We start from the raw sequence: 24069 nt of genomic DNA, 5'->3' as shown, positions 1-24069 counted from the left end.
TCTTTGCTTACTACTTCTAGTTATTTATTTCATCAAATTGGGGTGTTTATTTTCGTCGCCAAGGTGATTGTGTGGGAGGTGGCGATGGTATTACGTCAGAAGACGAGCGTAAACCAATCATCCAAAGGAATTGGCAAAGTTACGTCACATTTAAAGCTAGAGATCCGTTATTTAGTTACTGTGTGGAATGTAACGTTGGTTACTACAAGGGCAAACACATCAAAAACGAGTAAATAGAGCTTCTATCAGTAAATTAAGCTGTTCGCATAATAGTAAATACCATTATTTGGTTTATCGGTTGGATTGTGACATCTCCCTGCAAGAGGAGAACAGGATGACATCTCACTGTGAAGGGTAGGTTGCTATCCGGCTGCTAACAGAAGCTATCATTGGAATTACAGTGGAAATTCCGGATGAAATTTCGCTTTCCAAACTTATCCAAAGTCCGAAGTTGTCGAATAGTTGGATGAAACAAACGAATTGTTTGTGAATCAAACAAGACAGCTTTCACTGTTACACGTTATTGTTCTGACTTGTTGTAGCGAGCTAGCTGGTGCTGGTTCTCACTTGCATACCACCGTTGACTGTCAGCAGTCATGAATTTCTATTAGATGGCAAGTTATCTAACTCAGCAGTACTCCCACCCTACGTTTTAGTTACCGTTTCCTAGGCGGCTAACTCCACAAACGAACAAACGCCATTGTTGTAAAGTAATGTTAGCAAAGGTTTTAATCTAATGTCCACAAGATTGCGGCTGATAACTAATGTTACCGCGAAATTCTACCTGCGGTCCTACTAGACTACGAAATAGATAACGGGCTCAGCTAATGAAAAAAATAATACTGAGCTAGCTAACATTGGGTAAGTATAGTTAGCTAGTATCGCTAATCTGTTTTGCTATTGTGATGATACAGTTAAAATATAACAGTATGTCATGTTAAATGCTTGTTTATTGGGTTTTGACAAGTTAGTCTTCCTTCAACTCGACCGTCACTGCCAAGTAGCTGCTAAGCCTTCATCCAAACTTAACTCGCAAGTTTAATGTCATTGGTAATGTTGACGGTAAAAACTGACTCTGGCAACTTAACAACTAGAGTTTTGTTTTGTTGTTTGTTTGTTTCTAAATGAAAGTTAGCTTAAAAGCGTGTCAGTCCATTTGAATAGGTATAGCTTGTGATTATGCACGGGGAGTTAGGTATATGTTTTAAAAGAGTAGCATTACAGTTTATCCTACATTGATGCCATTGGAAGTTCGCACTGCTCCATTGAAAATTGAACATAAATGACACTGCCAGTGCTGCACACCGCTCTGCCCATAAAAAGCCTCAATGCTGTCTAGTCCTTTAAGAGCGGGTTGGAATGCCAGTGAGTGTAGTGTTACCCACAGAGGTCATAGGCAATTGCTATATTTACCAGCCTTGTAATATGATCTTTGGTATTCTGGATGGCTGTGCGCATACAATCCCTCTCTGGTCCACTCACTGTAGGGCCACAGCCTCCATACAGCACGCTTGTCCACAGAATACAGAACACTGGTGAGCCAGTTGTACCGTTTTTACCTGCTTGTTGTTGCTCTGGCACATCCATCTGTCTGCACTGTATACCGTTTCATAGGTAGCAAGCCTTACCAAATAAGGGATTACATAGGATATGGCATATCTGCGCTTGTGGTCAGAGCCGAGTTGAAATGTTCATTAACAGTGGCATGATGGATTGTTTATCCGAGGATTTTTCCATAGTGACTGACTCATACTGTTTTGATGCCACTTGTGTCCTGTTCCGAAAGTCTTAATACTGTGATGTGTAATTTAGGACTTTGATATGCAGTGATTCATGATGTACAGTACACTGATTTGGAGGAAACACTCTTAATTAGAGGGACAGGCTCTTTTTGTAAAGTTTTGGAAGTATTCTAGAATGATCTGGCAACATAGCCTATGTGTGTATGTTTTTTTTTCTGAAACCTAGTGTATAACTACATCATAATTACCATCATAATTCTCTTTTGTGTCAATCCATACACATAGGCCCACTTTTCTTTTTTGTTATGAAAGAGTACTGTAGCCTAAGCTACAATTTCAAGTTGATTGCTTCCTTGTTGATAGCCTTATATTAAGAAGGGGCTATAGCACAACAATCAAAGGGGCATGTGGGATATTGACAGACAAATGAGAAAGAACCAAATGCTATTTAATATTATAATAACTTTCCTGCTGAACTTTGTCTCGTGTCTTGTGAAAAAGACCCCTGAATGTGAAAATTGCCTCAGAGTCTGTGAGTCTGACTGTTCATCACTGCTCATCATGCTAATTTTGTGTCTTGTTCTCTGAAGGTTTGAGCTCTAGTTGAATGTAAGTGCACTACAATGACCTGCCCTCTCCCCTCTGCTCTCTGCTGGGACTGAGAAGCTGCCTTCACTTACAGCAGGTACTTGAGCAGTCAACACAACACACTTGCTATTATGGCTGTAAATAACATGTGATAACAAATAACAATGATTTTCATCGCCAAATTAATCTGTTGATTATTTTCTCGATTAGTTGATTAATCAGTGCCTTTTCAGAAAACTTTGTCACAAGATTTTGTCCATAAATGCTTTGTTTTGTCCACACACTAAAAGGTTACTGTCAAAGAGCAGTTAGTAAAGTAGAAAATGTTAAGGTTTTAAGAAGCTGAAAACAATAAAGTTTGAGGCATTTTCCCTAATAAATGACCCAAATCGATTAACCGATGAACAGGAAATGGTAGGTTATTCATTTAATAGTTGATAACCAATCGTTTAATCGATTAATTGTTGCAGGCTTACTTTCTGTCTGTGTTTACATTCGGTAAGCTGCACACTTTCATCCATACTATCAGTTTTGGACTGGAAACACAGTCAGTTCAGGCTAGCTTTGTCATACAGCACTTCTGTTAGGTGATGTCATTATGTGACGCAAGTGAAATTGCTTGTTTGGATACTACAGTACTGATTACACATTGCTATTGGATTGCGAAAGTGGAACTTAAGCAATATTCGTTGTTTTGGCATTTGCCTGTACTCTGATATGATATGAATACCGGTAATACCCTGGTTTAGAGGATAGAAGTAGAATGCTTGTGAAACATCTCTGCCCTACAGTGATTTTTTAATTGAATTTTCACCTTAGGAAGAGTGTAGCAGAGATACTTAGGATTGCAGGTCCACTCCATTTCCCCCCCTCTTTTTTGTGCTAACTGGTTGAAAAGTGTTATAAGATAAAATATGTAATTATTATTATTATTATTATTATTGTTATTATTATTACTGATACAAAACGGTTTTAAAAGTCTTGAAAATGAACCAGCCTCCTGCCTCACCCCCTGTGCCTGTTGCTGTGGATTAGAGCAAAATGTGCTCATGGTTACGTTATTAGATGTGGGGGCTCTACGTGGTTATTAAAGCAAGTTTTTTGAACAGGGCTACGGACAGACTGGCGAGGGTGGGAGGCCTAGGCGTCAGCCCAACCCTCACAGGCCTTGTGCTCTTATCTGCTCACATTTCAGGGTAAATATAGCTGTGCTGTGCCTAAGACTCACGGTGTGGAAAGCAGAAGACATATTCAGAATTGTGCCCAGTAGACAGAACGGGCAAAGTATTCTTACGCAAGTGTCAACTCTTCGCATGAAACATTAATTTTGCCTATACATACAGCCTGATTGTTCTTTTATCATCATGACACTAGTAGATGTCTCAAATGAAGGTGTCGGAACAGGTTGTGGCGTAGACAGGTCAAGTGCCAAAGTGGTGAAGGAGTTTATTTATGGACTCTATAGTGATAGTCGCCACGGTGCCGTGCGGAGGTTTGTCACAGGGTGGCAAGAGCAGGAGCCCCATTTGTGTGTGTGTGTGTGTGTGTGTGTGTGTGTGTGTGTGTGTGTGTGTGTGTGTGTGTGTGTGTGTGCCTGTCACAGACAGCAAGCCCTCTGTCTGAGCCGCGCCAGACGTCTGGTGCTGGTTAGAGCGCGGCCAGAGGTGCGGCCACAAGCCTGAGTCAGCCTCGGCTGACCACAGGGTTCTCTCAGTCCCCCGCCGCATGGCTTCACCTCTCTCCACGGCCTCCACGGAAACCTCATGCTGAGCAAACAGTCTTCAGGGCACTGTCACCAGTGTTGTGGCGCTACCGACATGCAGCACCCCATCCTCGCGTTGCGCTTCTTCCCAACCTCGCTTAAGTGTTTGGCAGCCGCAAACAGGCACACTCAGGCATGGACGCGAGTCTTTGACAAGGCCAAGCCAACATGCCTGTACTGACTGCTGTCTCACTCTGTGTGTCTCTACGGCGTCTCAAATCTAATGTACGGAAAGCACTGAAGTGGAAGAATCCCTCAGAATGTTCTGCGATCGTAGTTGGCATTTAGACATGAGATCACATTTGGCAAAACTGATGCGTCAGTTCTTTATGTGCCAAGACTAAGCAAGACTTGAAGCTATTTGATTGCTGACTGGTTTCCCCCAAAAGAAAAATAGATCTTTGACAGATTATCCTGACTTGACCTTCTGCTTCTGTGGGCCAGCAAGCAAGCCAGCATGCACCACACTTCCCTGGTTCACAAGGGAAGCTTTTTAGTCATCCTGTGACTAGTGTTCCCTTCTGCTCAGTAGCAAACACGTGAACCATGTTTTTGTTATCCTATGTTGATCAACTTCGAAGAGGGTGGTCTGTACTTCACTTGCAGTCTCTTCTCCAGATTTCTATGTTTGCGATGGCTTGAACGTAGGTCTTCTAAGGGAGCAGGGCTCTATCATAACAGCATCAGTATGAGTGAAAGTAGCGCTCCCTAAATACTGTGGATACTATTGATATTGGTGCTTAAAGCTGTTGTTTGCCTCCGAACTTGGGACAGAATCCAAGATGGTGTTGGGTTTGAGAGTGTTTGTGTGTGTGTGTGTGTACGTATGTGTGCGTGCGCGCAAAAGCTTTGCTGTGAATTCTTAGTGGGGCTCCAGGCCTGAGACTTGCCTGCCGTTGGGCCAGAGCAGCAGCGGCGCAATGGAGCCGTGTGCTTTGGACTGCCTCCAGCATGCTGCCTACTCCAGATCTATGTGTTGAATTATTGATGTCTCTGTGGTCTGAAATGAGGCACGGCAGAGAGAGAGAGAGGGAGAGAGAGTAGGAGAGGGAGAGAGTTTGAGAGAGAGAGAGAGAGAGAGAGAGAGTGGGAGAGGGAGAGAATGAGGGAGGGGAAGTGAGTGAGTAAGAGAGAGAGAGATTAAAGAAATAGGAGCCTTTCAGCTGAACCCAACACGGATCAACAACACCAGATACTTTTATTTATTCAGATGCTGCACTGCCTTGTGAACAAGACCCTGTCTCTCTGCAAGAACAGGCTGTGCCACCTTAACATCCAGTTCCTCTGCGGGGACTCTTGCTGCCAGATAAATAGCAGGAGCTATGCTGTGCCACTGTTACCACAGTTGTGTTGCAGTGCCACAGCTGGCCTGCAGAGCAGGGATAAAACAGTCTAAATGGACAGTTGTAGTATAAATATTGACAGATATAATGAAGATTTGAGGCATATTATTATTTTGTTTCAGAAGCATGAATGCTCCCTCTTGTCTAGACCAATATTACATTGGTTAACTTACTACATTGGTATAAATGTTATATGGGTATAAGAATCGCCAGGCCAGGCCTATAAATATTTTGGTGGATTTGGAATAATTTTGGATTGTATCCAGTTTTTAACATGTGTAAATTGGCAAAGCTGCCATCTGTTGCAAAGGCTCATCTAACAGCTTGTGGTTGTTGTTGATTTCTCTGTTGCAGTCGATGCAGTCTGCTACTGCGAGGCCAGTGGCTGAGTCCCCAGCATGTCTCGCGTGTCCTCCACGGCTAAGCGCTATGCTGGCACCTCCTATACCAGCCACTACAGCTCATATGGCTCCTCCCTGATGCCCAGCCTGAGCTCGTACAGCGAGCGAGACAAGCTGCCGTACAAGAGCTCCTCGTCCGGCTACAGCTCGTCCAGCTACCTGAGCTCCAGCCGCACGCGCAACTACAGCACCTCGTCCGAGCCCGACAGGGGCCGGCCGATCCCGCGCACCGACCTGCTGGGGAGCCGCCGCAGCGAGAGCCTTAGCCGCACGCCCGTCAAGACCTATGGCAGCTCGGGCCTGAGCGGCGGCGCCGGCTACTCCAGCTACAGCTACTCGTCCCCCACGCAGTCCAGCTACCTCTCCACCTCGCCGCCTGTGGCCAGCGCCTCGTCCGCCGCCGCCTCCTCCTCGTCCTCGGGCATCTCGCTCAGCCGGCGCCGGTCGGTGAGCCAGAGCGACCTGTCGCGCGACCTCTCCCTGCTGGGCCTGAGCGAGTCCTCGTCCAGCAGCAGCAGCCTGAGGCACGCCTACCGCAGCCGGGCCAGCGAGGTGGCCGACTCCTACGGCACCAGCAGCACCAGCGCCCGCTCCAGCTACGGGCTGTCGCGCAGTTCCACGCAGGATGCCATCAGTAGCAGCAGCAGCAGCGGCCTTAAGGGCAGCAGTGGCCGCTTCACCGCCTCCTGGGAGAGGAGCTCCAGTGGCCGCTCCAGCTCTCCATCCCGTGACTCCACGGTAAGACAAATCTGCTTGTTTTTTTTTTTTTGCTATGAGGAATGGATGGTGGCTGCAGGTCTCTGTTGTGACCTTTAGAGGGCGCTATGGACCAGTGGGCACAGGTTGTGCCTCCGTGGTGGGTGTGTTTTTCCTCTCAGTGAGTGTCTTGATATCAGCTGACCTTCTATCATAATGATAAGAGGAAAAAATAGCAAACTGACTACTGGCACAGCACCTGCTGTTCAAGCCTTAACACACGCACGTATGTCAACAGTAGAGGAGTGGTAGTGTGCTGTTATCAGAGCTGTCCTACAGGGTGGGCCGATGTATGATAACTTCATCGATATCCGTTATCCAGCAGTCCCATAAACCTTGTGGAATTGAAAAGCACAGCCAACAAGATACAAGAAAATCTGTATCAACATTGGACATTAGTTTGCCTTAGCTGCAGCTAATTGAAGTAGAGCAAGCCAAACACAAACAAAAAAAATTAATAAATCAAAATGATCAAAAAACAAGCCTAAAATGTGAATGTTATCCAGTCTCAATTGTTTTTGTGATGCTTGTGTATTCAATCGCAGTGTCCATGTCATAGTCTGTAGTTGATTTAACTGGCTCATGAGATGTGCAAGATGGTCTAAGATGGTCTAAGATGATGGTGTCAGGTGAATATTGGCGACTTAACTCTGTTGGTACTAATAATAGGCAAACTGAGACTGGGTTGGTTGACGTTATTTCTTGTTCACAGAGCGAATGGACTCATGGTATACAGGGTGCTACTGCTGAGAGTTAGTGATAGATTAAAAGGCACCATCAGGAGGCCAAGTGACATTTTGTGACATTTGTTTAATTTAATAGCTGTCTAGCCATCCACTTAAATATGAGGCTGGAAGGAACATTGATTGACAGGAGGTTTCTGTTCATCCTCCATGCTGGGCAGCATGTGAGTGGCCTGCGCAGACAGCCAAGTGTGTTTCATGGCCGAGACGCTGCTATTGTGCACACATGCACTCTATGTTTTCTAGTTCTTGCTCTTGTTCTCGTTCTTCTTTCTTTTATTCTTCTTGTAGAATACCAGGTAGGTGCACTCAGCATGACTCTGTAGAATTAGGAAATCTGGTCAGACTGTCAAAAGCTGTGTCGTGAGAGCAGAAATGATTTTTGGCCCTCTCGCCTCTGCTAGCTCCCCTATTAATTGGGCTGAGGTGACTGACGTGGAGCAGAATGTAACTTGATCAGGCACCAGATTTGTGCACTGAGCTGAACGGCGAGGGGAGTCGAGCCATGGAGTGTTGTGCTGCGGAGGGCGTTGTTATTCTGGGCACGCTGGATCATTACGAGCCACTGGTCGTCTTATTTGGGAGTTCCAAAACATTGCCACAACAGCCCAAAACAGCTCAAGTGGGTCTTTGCCCAGACTGATGATCAGTGACTGTTGGCAGTGCCTCGGGCTCGGTCAGCATAACCGCATTAACACAGTTTCTCAGCAATAATAATTCTCCCAGCCACCATGTCTGGCTGAAATGGTGTCATTTCATTGCTTATTGAATTGGCTGGTGCTGTTCTCATGGAGTTTTTTTCATCCAGAGCAAAGTGTTTTTGTGTGTGTGTGTGTGTGTGTGTGTGTGTGTGTGTGTGTGTGTGTGTGTGTGTGTGTGTTCATGTGCCTTGTTCTCCTCATGTTCAGGATCATTGCCTCTCAGGATGTTTCTGTTCTCCTACATGGTAAAGTGACTCCCTATTAAACTTAATATGATACTATCACAACATTTACACACTGAAGGAACGGTAATGTGAAAAATGTGTGAAAATGTAATTTGTGTGGAGAGAGGTGGCGTTCATCTCCTCCCAGCCTGAACTGGGCCTGCGTAAAAAAAAAGCCCTCAGTACTGGGCAACCCGGCTCCCGTTGGCATGGAAACCAACGCACTCTTTGATGTTGGCACTTAAATTGTAACATGATGACAGAACATTCTATCCTGCCCAGACGTTTTATGCTTTTGGCTGTAGGACACCGGCTGAATGGCAGCCCTTGTATCAGCCTCAGGAATGTCCGGTGTGGAACAGCATGTTGTGTCCTTGTATCTGCGCGGTTGTTTAGGTTCTTGTGGCAAATTCAGGTATTTTATCATTTAGAATCTCAAAACAGTGTGTTTTGTTTTCAAACACTTTCACAGGTGTTGTAGGTGTCTCAAAATAGAAATGTTTCATTTGAAGTTATAAAAGCTTGATGTGAATCGATTTTGAGACTACAAATACATGGTAATCAATAGTTTTTTGATAGCTGTTCTAGCACCATGCCAAAGGTTCAGGTGATCTGCTTCTGTCAGGGTAATGTGCAGCAGGCTTTGACCTGATGGGAAGTTAAACATTTGCCACATCAGAGGCCTTATGATCAATTGCTACAGAAAGCATCTGTTCCCCGCACCCCTCTCTCTGCGCTCTCCGCTGTCTTCTCTTTGATTTGAGTGCATTGCTCTGTACTTTTCCACCCCCAGGCTCACCATGTTCTTCCTTCACTCCAGCTCAGGCTCTTCCACATAGACAGTCACTTTCTCCCTCTCACTGAAGAGCACACACACACACACACACACACACACACACACACACACACACACACACACACACACACAGGCACACACACTCTCACACACACTCTCACACACACACACACACACACACACACACACAAACAACACCCAGATGCACATGTACTGGGTGGTGATGGAATCTGTTCCTGAGCCGTTTGTTGTGTACACAGGCCGGGGTCATAAGACCGGCAGGAACACGCTGCTCTCTCATTTACACCTCAGCGGTTCCTCTCTGTCCCACAGGCCTCGTGCAGCCAACCCGGGGCGCAGCGGCCAGCCCTGCGCTGGAGACGTGCTTTCCCATAAGAGGAGAGGCCTCCTTATGAGGGGTCCATGACTGAAGCCTGTCCCTCTGACTGTCTACCAGCATGAGGATCACTCATCATGGTCTGGTGACAGAGCACAGCTGACTGCTGATGTTTTTATGGCACAGCAGTGTAGTACTTTGCTGGCTTGCATGGTCCTGTTTTCAGAGGTAAAAATGCTGTTTGAAGCCTGGTAAACAGAAATGTCAATAGTTAGAGAAGGATTTCAGATATGAGCTGCTGTTTTGCATCAGCCATTTTGACCACTTGAAAACAGATTCTTTGGCAATCAAAGGTAGGAGCAAAAGGCAAGCAGGCTGGTAAACAAATCAACTTTTCCAATCAGGCCAACTGAGTTCTGTATTTGGGAAGCTGGCTTATGTGTACTCCATGCAGTATGAAGCTAAAGTTAGCCTCCTTATTCTTAGCATTCTTCACAAATGGAACAAAATTAGTATCTCATTCAGCAGTCTTGTTTGTTGTCGTGGGCACTTTCAAAATTAGAAGATGTCATTAAAGAACATCATTAAAGACTTTTCCCAATGTAGCAGTGTAACTACACAGATTAAAAATTATGAGCAGAGCTGAGCTTCAACTGGCTCAAATGCAATAGCCTGTCCAAATGCAGTCTGGAAGACAATAAGAATACTTTGTCTTTAATTTTAGTTATACACACCGGGCGAAGGATTACATTTCTTGCCCTATTGAATATGAATTTCCCATGATGGGCAGAGCAATTCATTTGAAGATATACTCGTAGTTCTTCCACTGATACAATAACCGAATAACCTGAATGAATTTTAGAAGTGGAGACAATGTCAGTGTCAGGCAACAATTCAATGGTGTCAGACAACAATCACTTTGTGCGATATCAGTTACTTCGTGATTTGACCCAGTGACCAAGATGGGCATTGTTGTGGGTTACTAAAGAGGTAGGTAGGTAGACAGGTATAGCTGACATAATTACACACAGCATTCTCAGGTGTTGAATCCTTAATCAAAGAGAAGCTGGCTGAGTGACCATCCAGCCCACTGCCTTCATGTTGAGAAATATTTGACTTGGCGGTCCCTGCTTCCTGAAAACATCGCCTAGTTGGAACATTCTAGTTGCCTCAGCTCACCTTGTGGTTATATGCGGCTGCTCCATGAATTGGGTCAGAATCGTGTGGCCAAACACAGGTGAAGTGCATTGTGTGTGCCGCGTCCCCCCACCCTCTCTGGTTTATAATCACGTCTCAATCACTAAGTTACACTGAAGGCACTTTCCAACCCTGTGCAGTGTATTGTTGCCGTGAAAAGAGCTGCTTAGCATACCTGAAGGCTACAGCCACACTGGACCAGATTAGACACACTGGCCCAGTTTTCATCACTCTCACCGGTACACAAGAGTCTTAAATTATCAAACCTCTCAGTTCAGGGCTATTTTTGTACTGTACTAGATACATGTGAAATTGTGAATACAATGGAATGAACTTCTCCAGAATAACTGACAGAAATATGTTAAGGAATGAACATTAATAGGCATTTTATTGGGTTTAATAATATGATTTTTATAAGGCATCATCATCCTCTAAAAGCAGTGGATTCAGTTTATCCATGGGATAAACCCTTTCCAGGAACAGTCGTTTTGTGTGTCACTCTGCATCCTCTCTGTATCATGATGTTTGTCACGGAACATATAAGTCAAATGCAGTTTAAGTGCATTCCTGCATTAAAAAGGATAGATTGATTCATGTAACATGTTGAGGTGGGTGACGTCGAAAAGCATGGAGGCAGCGCCTGACGTCTTTACTAAGCTGTTGTGGGCGTGAGCTAAACGGAGTGAAAAGACATGACCAGATTTGCGTCTTTCTGGATTTAAGGTCAGATTCGCGAATGCCTCAGAGACGATGCGCATGCCGAACTTCACGTCAAACGGGAATATAGCTATCAGTGTAACTTGTTGTATGTTTCGGCATTAGTTTTCGCTGTTGAAATAGAATTTAGAAAAAAGAAACGTGACTTGATTTACATTGAGAGTATAATATTTTTGTCATGTGTAAGGTCGCCTTTTATGATTTGTCGGTTTTTAAAACGTTGCTGTTTAAAAGCAGCAATACAAGCTCGTCTGTTTATTTTGTAAAATTTGGAGACAGCCCCAGAGAATAACGGATAGTTCGTGCCATATAATACGTAAGCAACTGGCCTGCGTTTAATTTTCACGTGGAGCGCACATCTCCGACATCGGTTCTCAGCATGCGACAGTCATACACGGTAACCATTCCTGAGGATCCACCAGCAACCGCTTTTCCATTCCTGAAGCAAGACATGCGGCGAAAGGGCTCCTCCGTCTCCGGCTCGGTGTTAGTGTCCACTTTTGTGGGGCTTCTCATTAATCAAGCTAAGGTAAGGGCTCACCTTAGTTCGTGAGGGCGCATAGTTTAAACGAGCAGTGCATTGTAAACATAAGATATCCGCACTGGACGAAATGTGCCTATATATTCTGCTCTGGTAAATATTGCAAACGTGTATGGGAAAAATACATGTTGAGTACCTCGATCCGCTTTTCCACTGATGGTGACACTCTCGGAAGCAGAGATCAGCACACAGTACACCCGTTAAGCCGCTGTAAAGGATCAGCTCACTGTTAGGTCACTAGCTGTTATATAACAATAAATTAATTTGACTCCCTGTAATCGCACTTGTGCCTCACACTCATGCGTTGCATTTTATATAACTATGTCAACAAACAGAAACATTCTCTGGAATATCATGACAGCGTTGTGGTTCTAATGTTTATGGCTTCTCAGGAATCCTGGTGGACAGTTTGGATAAAGTCTAAAATTGGTAGGGTCATCATCAGCAGTGATGTATTAGCTAACTAGTAACACAGTCAATGCCTATTGTGAGTGTTTGAGCTCAGGTAATATAACATAGCCATGCAATTTTGTCATTAAGGAGCCATAGAGGCCTAAATGTTTTGATGTGTGTGGGTTATAATAGGTCCTCATTTAGTGCCCCAGAGCCCACTCGAGCAGCTGATGCTGGCTGTGATAATGAAGAGGGAGAGATGAAAGGCTGCGGGCATTAGCCGCACGCTGTGCTAAGAGCTGCACAGCTGTCTCTCCGCGTTATATAACGAGAGCAGGCTGTCCGTGGAAATGCTGATGGTGGCTGGAGATGTGCTGCTTCCTCCAAGCATCCACACACGAGCACACACACACACACACACACACACACACACAAGCACACACACACACACACGAGCACACACACACACACACGGATGCACATGCACACCTGCTTCACCTCCTACATGGTGGATGGTTTGCATGCTGAAGGAAGAAGGTGTTCGATGACTAGGGGCCACATCACTCTGCCATTTCTATTATCTACCTGTATAATTGTGAAAGAAGCACAAATCCAAATATAACTTGAGAATTTTTACACCTATTCGATTATAACAACTCATCAGGACAAACATAATAGGCATGTTATTGTGCAATGTATCCTAGTGCAGTGCCCAGTGGTGATTGGTCTCTTGTTTTCCGAGACTTTGTTGTCTGGTCTCCTGTTGCTCCACCTCCGCATCTGTGCCCTGCCCCAGCTGGGTGTGTTGATGGTTTGACAGCTCCCCTACGAATGTGAGGCTGGGCGAGGCATCAGGAGCAGTGGGGGCCGCAGCCTACGCCACTGGGCTTCAAGTTGTTGTTTTCGAGCCGCGAGAGAGGAAGGTCAGAACCGAGTGTTCTTCGGCACCCGTTCAAGACCGGTGCCAACTAATTATTATTCGGCATTCCACGGAGCAAGGTGGAGCCGGACACCTTGCGCATCACAGCAGGCGGAGGTTAACTCTGTCCTCGCTCGGCTCCTCAGCACCTGTGCAAGGACAGGCCCCATCCCCGATGCTCTCTGTCCAAACAAATCCTCCTCATGTTAATGTGATGTTCCCCAGGTAATTACTTCAGGGTCTCTCCAATCCAGCACTAGGCTGATATGAAACCTCTCCATCATTATTTAGTGTTAGGCTTAACTGCTCAGTCTGTTTTCTGAACACCATTCATGTAGTTTAGGCCGTCCATGGTGTACTCACTGCTTGAGTGTCATGAATGTGGATAGTGAAGGTACTCCATGAAATGGGTCAAAGTATTTAGCCCATACGAAGGGTCAGCAGTTGTTGCCGCTGCGCTTAATCCGGCAGCTACCTTTGATCAAGGCTGGAGTCGCCGTCCGCATCTTACTCTCAGGGAGCACGTTATAAAAGCAGGATTAGTCCCTGCTCACCTACTCCCGCCGGGGACTCATACACTGTGACCCACTTCCGGCGACGAGGAGCGAGAGGGAGAGAAGGAGAGAGAGAGTGAGGCAGGAGGATTACAGAGCCGCCGTGCTACTGCTCTAATTAAGTCTCCACAGAAAGCCCTAGGTATAGGCATTGTCTTTCATTATTTACACAGCCTCTACACCTCCTAAATGCAAAGTAAATGTTCTCTCGGAAGTGCTTAAAAGTACTCCATAGCTTTGCGTTTTCCCCCTCGGTTCTGCAGTCAGCGCGATAGTCATACTTTTGCTCAGAAGCCATTAAAATATCAAGTCTTGTAAGCATCACTGTGAACTCATAATCATACAATTACTTATTTATCCACAAGTACTCTTCTCTGACAATGTTTCTTTGAGCTTACTGTATGAAGCACTCTATCGTGATGTGGTTATTTCACCCTTGCCATTTGTTTCTCAATAGGAATAGATTGTGTTATAACAGTGTGGTAAATGAGTTGGTAGAAAAATAGATTATCATTATGTAAAACTAGGGCTTAAACATTTGGTGTGGCTTGGTGTGTTAATGCATCTCAGCTGTTTGTCGGCCTAATTCATAACACAAAGCCATGGGTGTAGAGTGCACAGGGGATTTTATCAGACTGTAGTCTTGAGACATCACAAACAAGCACTGCAACCCAGCTGACATGGTGTTCTGTTGTAATTAACAGTTTGGCCCAACTCTACCCGCCCCGAAGCTTGTTGTAGCTTGTCAGTCACACACTCATTAGCAGACTCCACAAGCTGCTTGCCCATGAACGCCTGGAACAGCCTCTCCACGGGCTGCGCCCCTCGCTCCAGTTCTGCGAACAGCCCTTAAAGACATCACAGTCATCATCACATGATCGTGTTTACTGCTTGCCATGCGTATGGAAGTGTGCTTTGTGCGGGCCTCCGCCGTTACAATGTTCTAACGACCTTGTCTCATTCTTGGAATAGGCCCTGCGCTTGTTTCGGAGTGCGAACGTGTTGATTTGGTTTGGGCAAGGGGGGGGTTGGTGGGGGCGGCTCACAGAAATGGAGCTGGCTGCTGGAAGCTGACAGCACTGGCTGGGTGTCTTTTCTCGTCGCCGCTGTGGCATCCGTGACGTGCGTGAGGCCGTCATCTCAGCCAATGAGCGGGTGGCTGGTGCCAGCGGAGGGGCTGCTATTTTGGGCGCTGATGATATTACTCAGCAGAGTGCCGCCGATTCTGACGGCCATCCTGTTTTTGAAATCCCAGGAGATGACAAGCAGGCCCTCCTGACAAGAGGCTCTGTATGACACAGAGCCTCCTCATCACACGGACGCATGGGCTCAGATTTACGAGGGGACTTGAGTGACAAGCACTGACCGTTCCGTACGCCACCAGCTTTCAGCCCATTTTGTTCATTTTGACCATGGAATGCAGAGAGAGAGAGAGAGAGAGACGGCTTTAGGTAATCCACTGTTAATTAAACTAGTTTCTGGTGGATAAGGACAGATGGTGGGTATTTTTTGTAGAATGCGAAATGCCACAGCTATTCCCAGCTTTGTTCACATAACTAGATAAGCTAGAAAGGGGCCACCCATCACCGCAGCGCTCCGTCTCCCCCTGAGGACCCAGTTGTCCCTGTCCTCGCTGCTCCCGCCCGGGGTGCACTCAGCAGCCAGGTGAGGGCCACTGCGGAGCGCCCGGGTCACCTCATTGTCAGATTGAGTACCGGCGGAGAACAGGATCGCCTTTCCTCTCTCCAGCACGCGGCGGCACATTACCCCAGAAAAACAACACAGTGTCAGGTGACCGGCTCGTCTGTCCGAGCGCTGTGTGCCACTCTCCCAGGAACCATTTCACAGCATTTGTAAGGTTGCAGAGCCTGGCAGCAGAATGGTCAGCTGGTAGCCTAATTCTCCAGTAGTCTAAAAGTCTGAGTTTGAATTTGTGTAATTCTGAAGTAGGCTAAACTGGAGGCCCAAAATTACGTAGGCTTAATTACAGCTCACATTGGAGTTTGTGTAGGTACATTACAGTTTCTGGAGTTACACATGTTTGTCGTCATTTTGACCATGAGTTCAAGCACTGACTCAGCCTACCCTGTCTCTCATGTTTGCCCAAAGAGGGATAATGAACCTTGTATGACCCTGTAGTGTCAATGTGGTCAACAGTGGAAATGGGTTTGGTCCATAAAATGCTGTTTTCTAAATTTGGTACATATGTTAAAAATAAACAAATGAGTCATAGAGACATAGCTCTGGATGAACCTGCTGACTCATCAGACTATGATGCATAATATGAATGACTGTATGACTGATGCTTATTATTGCATATTATTGTTATCAAAAGAGCACACTTCATAGAATGAATATGTTCTGTGTTTTGTGATCAAATCTATGTGAAATGTGTATATGAAATAAATAGTTGATATGAGAGATTTTTTAGTCATGGATAGATGCCTTTTGGCCAGAACTAACGCTTGTATTTTGTCTTTTATTCCACACCAGAACTCCAAGAGTGCCCAAGGCCTTGTAGGGCTTCGGAATCTGGGGAATACAGTAAGTAGAGACATTTATGATCTTCATTCACTATCCCGTCCAGATACAGAAAAGTATGTCTTCTGTAGTAGCAGGAGCCTTTAGTTGTTTAGTTGTAGGCTACTTGCACCTTCTTCCATACTGCAGCAAGTGCACTAACCATACCTTGAATCACACTTTCTCAGACTGTTAGCAAAATCAGCAGCAGTCGAGTGTTGTGCTATCGCTTACACATTCCATCAGCTATTTTCATATGCAAAGATGATTTGTCATGCGATCTCCCACCCCAGGATGTGTTTAGCTGGGGATGGCTTTGCCAGGCAACAGGCTGAGGAGGATCCAAAAATAAATCATTACTCAGTTACCGAGTCAAGAGCGCCCAGTTTATTTCACTCCAGGCCCAAGCTCCTGTTGTTGTATTGATACAGAACTCTGTTTATTGATAAAGAGGCAGAGCTATTAGCAGGTTGCTCAGGCCTTTTAGCCATGGCCTCTGGTTGGTCACTCTCACCTTGTCTTCCCATCTCTCTCCACAGTGCTTTATGAACTCCATCCTTCAGTGTCTTAGCAACACTCAGAGCCTGCGTGACTACTGTCTGCACAACTCCCACCGCAGAGACCTCAACAACAACAACCGCACAAACACTGCTCTCATGGAGGGTGAGTCGAGTCGACACACACTCGGCTCCCGCGACGCCCTGAATACACACACAAAACTATTCACGTGTCCCTTTCTGTGAGTGTGCGTTGGCGGTCTCTGACTGTTGTCATGTCTTCTGTCTCTCCCAGAATTTGCCAAGCTCATCCAGACTCTGTGGACGTCCTCAGGTAGCGAGGCGGTCAGCCCGTCTGAGTTTAAAACTCAGATTCAGAGATACGCGCCCCGATTTGTGGGCTATAAGTAAGTTGACTGATGCTTCTTGACCATAGTGTTATTATTTGTATAGATCTGCTTTTTCAGAATACAATTACACAGTCTGAAGACCCAATGAGAATTGATTGTGAGATACAGTATTCTTACCTACATTAGATTTTGAGTTACCGATTCAATCTCTATGCAGTATATGTTAGAAGCCCTCGGCTATTGTTTGACAATTGCCAACACCAATTACCAAAGAGTCAGGCCAGTGTTCACTAGACCAATTTAATGAGATTTACAATCCCCCCTGTCCTTCAAAAAGTTAATGTTGTTTGTGAAAGATGTGCCCTGGAATGCTAATATTGTTTTGTGTTTGTCCGCTCTTAGTCAGCAGGATGCCCAGGAGTTCCTCCGCTTCTTGCTGGACGGACTGCACAACGAGGTGAACAGGGTGACGGTGCGGCCGCGGGGCAGCACGGAGGACTTTGACCATTTGCCGTGAGTGTCCCTGCTCCCCCGCCTCCATCTCTGCTCACTAACCTGCCCAGTCTTTGTCCTGAGCTCTGGCCAAGTCAATGTTTACTGTGGCCCAGGTCACAAGACAGCCACTGAGCTTTGGGGTGGCACGTGTGTGTGTGTGTGTGTGTGTGTGTGAGAAAGAGAGAGAGAGAGATTGTGCGGCTATCCATCTAATTGTGCTTGTGAGTCCCTTGACGTTCCCCCGTGCTCTCCTCCTTGACAGTGATCAAGAGAAAGGGAAGAAGATGTGGAGCAAGTACCTTGAGCGAGAGGACAGCAAAATCGTAGGTAAGTAGCTGTTATTTCTCCTCTCTACCCTCCGGGGTCTGCTCCTGCCCAGAGGTCTCTGCTTTGGGTGTGTAATGATTCTAAGGAGGTATGCATTTGCTTGGCAGATTTGTTTGTCGGCCAGCTGAAGAGCTCATTGACATGCACTGAGTGCGGCTACTGTTCCACGGTGTTCGACCCTTTCTGGGACCTCTCCTTACCCATCGCCAAGGTCAGTGCATTTGCTCACACACACACACACACACACACACACACACACACACACACACACACACACACACACACTACCACCACCACCACCAAGGACTCACATGCTGCAAGTATTGTGACTTCAATATCAAAGTCTTGAAAAAGGGAAAAGAAAAAACTGAATCGGATTCTCTCCTGTGGCTGTGTTTATATGTGGGCTTTATGTTTGTTCATGTGTATGTTTGCGTACCTGTATGTTGCTTGTATGCCTGTGTGTGTGTGTGTGTGTGTTTTATGTGTGTCTATGTACCTGTGATTCTGTCCAGAAGGGCTATGGAGAGGTGAGTCTGATGGACTGCATGAGGCTCTTCACAAAAGAAGACGTGTTGGACGGAGATGAGAAGCCTGTAAGTCTGCCCTTTCCGCTTGTTCTGTTACAGTAACTCTACATTCCGTCATACGGGTACTGTACACTGTTAAAGTAATAATGCACAGGAGGAAATACTCTTATCTTACTTATTAGTTGTATTCTCAACAAGGCGATTTGAAAATGGTCATTTGAGATTTTGATTTTATTTGCTCTCCGCCCACTTCTAAGATACCAACGCAAGTATTGTGTGTTGCCTAGCAACGCTTACTTTACACTTACTTTAGCTCTGTAAATGAAAGGGTGGCATACAACGCCAGTGCTATCACTCATGGAGTATAGTTTGTTCGTTCAAATCACTCTACTGGAATGGAGTGTTTTGTCAGTGTTCTGTTGAGCTTAACTGGACCAGGCTAATTCACTTGTTTCCTTTTATCTTGTTTGAATTTCTAGACCTGCTACAGGTGTAAGGCCAGAAGAAGATGCACAAAGAAGTTCACTGTACAGAAGTTTCCTAAAATATTAGTGTTACGTATCCTTTTTTGCATATGAATAAATAACTAAATGTGCTGTTTATACTTTCTCAACATATGACTTCATTTTTATCATTGACTACATTGTAAGTAGTTATAGTGGTATAATATGTGTGGAGCAATGGAGCTTGTCTCCTGGTTTGCTGCAGGATATTCTGTTGTAGATGTATGTTTGCCTTGACTGGTTTGCCTCCTCCAGATCTGAAGCGTTTTTCTGAAGCCAGGGTCAGAACCAGCAAACTATCCACATTTGTAAACTTCCCACTGAAGGACCTGGACCTTAGAGAGTTTGCCTCTGGAAGCAGTGGTGAGTTTTATCTCCAGATAATGGACTTTAAAAAAAGCCTTACTGTTATTGTTATTGTGTCATTGTTATCGTTCCTATTTCTAACTCATCTCCCTCTGTGGTCTCTTGTCCTCAGTTGATGCAGTCTACAACCTGTATGCAGTGTCTAATCATTCAGGCACCACCATGGGAGGCCACTACACAGCCTACTGTCGCAACCCCACGTCAGGAGAGTGGTACACATTCAACGACTCCAGGTAAAAACCTCAACCTCTGTAGCTCTACCTGCATCAGGTCTAGGGTTGGGTATCGTTTGAATTTGAACGATTCCGATTCCGATTCCGATTCCTTGTTTCGATTCCGGTTCCTAACGATTCTCGATTCCGATTCTTGTAAAAGGCAGGGTCAAAAAAGTTTGGATATTTTAAATGAGCTAGCTAACCAACGGTCTTTCTGAATGACATTTACTATAAATTTCTCACAGGGCTGTTTTCAACTACAATATAAATCGTCTTCTTGTTGCCTCAGCTCGGTTATGCAAACACCTTCTTCGTTGGTGTTTAGCAGCTTCTTCTTCCGATTCGCGGACTGGGAATCGATAATAGGAATTGAAATTTAAACTTTTGAACGATTCCGGGAGAATTGGAAAGCTAGTCCCGGTTCCCATCGATTCTCGATTCTCGATACCCAACCCTAATCAGGTCTCCCCTGAGAATGATTAAACTGGAATACTCATGCTCACAAAAGGCTCGCCTTTGTGTTTGTACCTAATATTAGCTTTGTATTAATATATTACTCATGGCCAATTCTGATGCACTCTATCAATTTCTTTTTAGAATAATTTCCTTGTTAAACACACGCCCCAGGACAAATGCAAACTTCTTTGAAGTGTTTCCTGAAGTAGTAGTTAATAACCGTTTAACGAATTTCGCAGTAATGCATTACAGCTTGAACACTGCATACACGTCATGTCACGGATTGGCTCTGTTGTGTGTTGGTGTTCATTTCTGCACCCATTGTAACCAGTTAAAGCAGCCACACTGCCTCTGTCTCGGGCAAGGCTTGAACATGTGATAAACACATCCCTACTAAATGGATTGGGTGGCTATGTTTTTCCACTTGACGCGAGTGGTCCTCTGCAGAAGAGACCATCTCATGGTCTACCATCGTCATTTGTGTTTAAAAGGGGAATGTGGAGGCTACATGTGTGCTGTAAAGTGGCAAAGCCTGCAAATAGGTTATTACATTCTGTTGATAACAGTTAACAGATGTTAACAGAAGTTAACAGAACATTAGGTGAAGAACTGTTTTTCTGAGCTCCCTCTCCCTCTCCCTCTCTCGCTCTCTCTCTATGGCAACTGAAGGTAAACAAAATGATTTCTGGAAACCACTGGTCTGGTCTTCATTTCAGCCCATTAATGTTCCTTGTGTATTTATGACCATTATCAAAGGCAAACTTTATAGATAGTAGCAGCTCTGCACCCGTGCCACTTCAGAGATGTTTCCAGTCTAAACACACACACACACACACACACACACACACACACACAGTGCATGCCATTCCGCAAATGTGACTGAGGCACTGTGTCCTCGCCATCAGAATATCCTCCTTGAGAAGATGGTTTGCAAAAATGTTTCAAATGACCTTTCACCTGCAGACATACGTAGCCTGTGAGGTTACAATAGGCACAGTATCTCTTTTATTTATACGCAATGCCAAAAATAGACTTTCTTAATTTAAGTAGCAGAGCACTCTCCGTGCCCTTTATCCACTCTGCATGTTCCTCTGTGTGCTTGCATGTACTATACTGTAGGCACACTTAAGAGCTCCTCGGGCTTTTGCTCACTGGAACGTGTCTGCTATCTCACACACTGTTCCCATGTCACTGCGTTGTGACATCAACGAATAAGGAATAACCTCAAATGAATAATTGATTTAACTGAGAATCGGATAGTGGCAACCTATGACGTTAACGCGTTTTGACCTGTCGGATGTGCCAGAGAGGGTTTAAACGGATTCTTAAAAGTGCTCGTTTCCCAGATCCCATGGCAGCTTATGCCATGTTACCCCATGTCAGTATTGTTCTTTAAAGTGTGTTGCCTCTCTCTCTTTCTTTCCTCTCTCTCTCTCTCTCCCTCTCTCTCTCTCTCTCTTTCTTCTCTTTTCTCTTGATTCTTTCTCTCTCTGCAACTGCTGCTGCTCTCACCTCTCTCCCACTCGCCACCTCCCCAAAGCCTCCACCATTCTCTTGGCCATCTGTGCCGCCCACCGACGCTCCACAGTGCCCATTCACGTCAAGCCAATTGCGCCTCATGATGTGCTGGGCTTGCTGTGCTTCAGGGCTCCTGGTTGGATGTGCTAGGACATAGTCCAGGGAGATTTAGATTGAGATCGCAGTCCAACATCCTACACATATTTCTGCTTAACTGTGATTGTCCCAACCCATCCACTTTTCTTTTGGAACAAGAACAGTTTTAAAGATGACTAAAGGTTGTTGCTAGAAGGCATTACTTTCTAAGTCCCTCTGTTTTAGTATGATGACAATAGGCTGCCAGTGCTGCCGGTGATTTTGTTGACATTATCTGAGATGTATTTACTTACTCTGTTCTCTGGTCTGTTTTTGTTTCTATATCACTTTCTCTCTCTCTCTCTCTCTCTCTCTCTCTCTCTCTCTCTCTCCCTCTCTCTCTATTTGTTCTCTTGTAGGGTAACGCCAATGTCCTCCAGCCAAGTACGCAGCAGTGATGGCTACGTGCTGTTCTACGAGCTGGCCTCGTCCTCTCGCATCTAAAGGGGCTCACGGGAGGGGCCGAGACGGCAGCAGAAACGGGAGCACAGGACCCTGGCCCCTTGGGGCACACCACACACACACACACACACACACATGGAATCACACACACAGCAGAAACAGACACACAAGATCACGTGTAGAAGCACACGCGCACACACACACACACACACACACACACACACACACTCACTCTCAAGAGGCTATTTCCACCCCCTGCAGAGAAGGCTGGAGCTCCCTCTGCTGGCTACCTTGAGGAATAAAAAGAACCTGCATCTACTCCCCTCTCTCGATCTCCTGCTCTTTCTCCCAGCTTTTTTGGGAGCAGCGTAACCAGAGGAGGCTGTTGGTGGCCTGTTGAATTTGTGTGTGTGTGTTGGAGACGGTGAGGGAGTGTGTATGTGAATGTGTGTGTGTGTGTGTGTGTGTGTGTATGAGTGTGAGGGTAGCACACGGGGTCATCTTCAGGCAGTAAACCTCCTGGAGGCTCCTTCTCAGAGTCCCCCCTCTATGCACTGCAACAGAACTCTCATCCCGACTGCGCCTTCTTCTTGTTCAAGATCGCCTCAATATTAAAGACTTGTTTCACTTTTGAAGTTTTATTTTATCACTTTTTTTTTGTTTTTGGATCTTTTGTTTTTGTTGTTGATTTTTTTTAAAGTGTTTGTAACCCACCCCACCCCACCCACCTCCCTTCCTGGAAGATGGAACTGTTACCAAGCTCCTTAATGGAAGTAGGGAAAGATTGCGCCCTCTAAGCAACAGACTTCTCTCCGGGTGTTATGAAACGACTGACAGTTTTTCTCTTGTATACACTCCTGTATTTATCCACCTTTCCTCCTCACTACCACATCTGCTCTTCTTATGGACACTTGTACATGTGCATATTGTCCAGAATACCCATTACCCACCACTCCCTTTCTTTTCTTTTTTTTTGCTCCTACTTTGCCCACCTCTCCTCCATATACTCTCTCTTGAGGGCAAGAGGGAACAGGTCACATGGTACAGAGTCAGGTGGATGCTTGGAGGACACCTTGTAAAGTGTTTTTTTTTCCCCTTCCTTTATTTTTCTTCTTCTTTTCCTTGTCAGTGTGGCTGCTACTGATCTTTCTGAAATGCTGTGAATGAAAGGACAATCCATTTCCAAACAATAATAATATCCGTAATAATAATAGTCTTGACAGTATGGACTGGGTTGTCCTTGATTTCATGCCATTGAACAACATGGATAGAATGTTTGGAGAAAAAAAACACTATCTGTATATTTTTATATATGATGCAATATAGAGAATGTACTATACAGTGGTGCTGAAAATGACCCCGTACTGTTTTCAGTTAATTTAAATGGTTTTAAAAAGAAAGGGTATTTATGCTTACAGCTGATGTGATATAAGTCACACTTTTTAACAGTTGCAGTCAAAAACATTAATAAAAATTATACATATAAATAAACATCTCTGTCTCCGTCATAAAACATCAGACCTGCAGCATGGAACATCTCTGACTGTGATATAGCTTTGTTAGGATTATGGTCATATATGGAAACAGTTTTAAAAAGTTGGAAAGACTACATTAAGGAGAGCAGCAATAATAAACAATGTATATGCAATCAATTAGCCAAATGATAATAAACAAATACTATAGTATAATGTAAAAATCATAACTCATAAAAAAAAACACTTAATTAACTACCGTATGTGCATGCTGAACAGATATGCCTTTAGACCCCTCTTAATAGATTGTAATATCAGCATTAGTTTTATATCAGGTGTTTACTGTTGAAAGCTCTAACAGAAATCAGTATTCTTGAAGTTTATTTAGTGATGTAAAGCATACTAGATTCCTCCAATGTCTATGAAGTCCAAGGTTCCTCCCCGCCCACATACCTTGTTTACTGCTGCCTCAGTTTCTCTGGAATCGAGTTGGTAGATGGTTAACTCAGTTCATATGTCTCTTGAGACAATGGTTAATCATGACTGCATTTGTAGGTTTCCAAGGAACA

The 24069-nt window shown here is 45.0% G+C and overlaps 1 protein-coding gene across 6 annotated transcripts; it reads left to right on the top strand.

Annotated features, from left to right (window-relative positions):
* The first annotated feature begins 172 nt into the window (after positions 1–172).
* Positions 173–23513, top strand: usp2a (ubiquitin specific peptidase 2a). Of its 6 annotated transcripts, none has more exons than XM_062552826.1 (14): positions 173–354; positions 2333–2427; positions 5790–6574; positions 16208–16258; positions 16774–16897; positions 17027–17138; positions 17484–17594; positions 17839–17903; positions 18011–18114; positions 18422–18499; positions 18913–18991; positions 19192–19299; positions 19415–19535; positions 21986–23513. In XM_062552826.1, the coding sequence occupies exons 3-14, from the start codon at positions 5834–5836 to the stop codon at positions 22068–22070; spliced, it is 1779 nt and encodes a 592-aa protein (XP_062408810.1). In that variant the 5' UTR covers positions 173–354; positions 2333–2427; positions 5790–5833; the 3' UTR covers positions 22071–23513. The 6 variants fall into 6 exon arrangements, with proteins under 6 accessions (XP_062408810.1, XP_062408807.1, XP_062408809.1 ...); XM_062552823.1 differs by having other exon boundaries at positions 18419–18499; XM_062552825.1 differs by lacking the exon at positions 173–354 and adding an exon at positions 635–861 and having other exon boundaries at positions 18419–18499.
* The last annotated feature ends 556 nt before the right edge of the window (positions 23514–24069 follow it).

This window comes from Sardina pilchardus, chromosome 13 (assembly GCF_963854185.1).
Source record: "Sardina pilchardus chromosome 13, fSarPil1.1, whole genome shotgun sequence".
Lineage (NCBI taxonomy): Eukaryota > Metazoa > Chordata > Actinopteri > Clupeiformes > Clupeidae > Sardina > Sardina pilchardus.
Note: the sequence above shows the minus strand (reverse complement) of the source record. Positions and strands in the feature narration are given on the sequence as shown.

Bases quoted from the DNA above. Each gene is read 5' to 3' on its own strand.
- usp2a (XM_062552823.1), top strand. From the start codon at position 5,834: ATGTCTCGCGTGTCCTCCACGGCTAAGCGCTATGCTGGCACCTCCTAT. The intron at 16,898-17,026 runs GTGAGTCGAGTC...TGTCTCTCCCAG, and splicing joins AAACACTGCTCTCATGGAGG to AATTTGCCAAGCTCATCCAG. The intron at 17,139-17,483 runs GTAAGTTGACTG...GTCCGCTCTTAG, and splicing joins CCCCGATTTGTGGGCTATAA to TCAGCAGGATGCCCAGGAGT.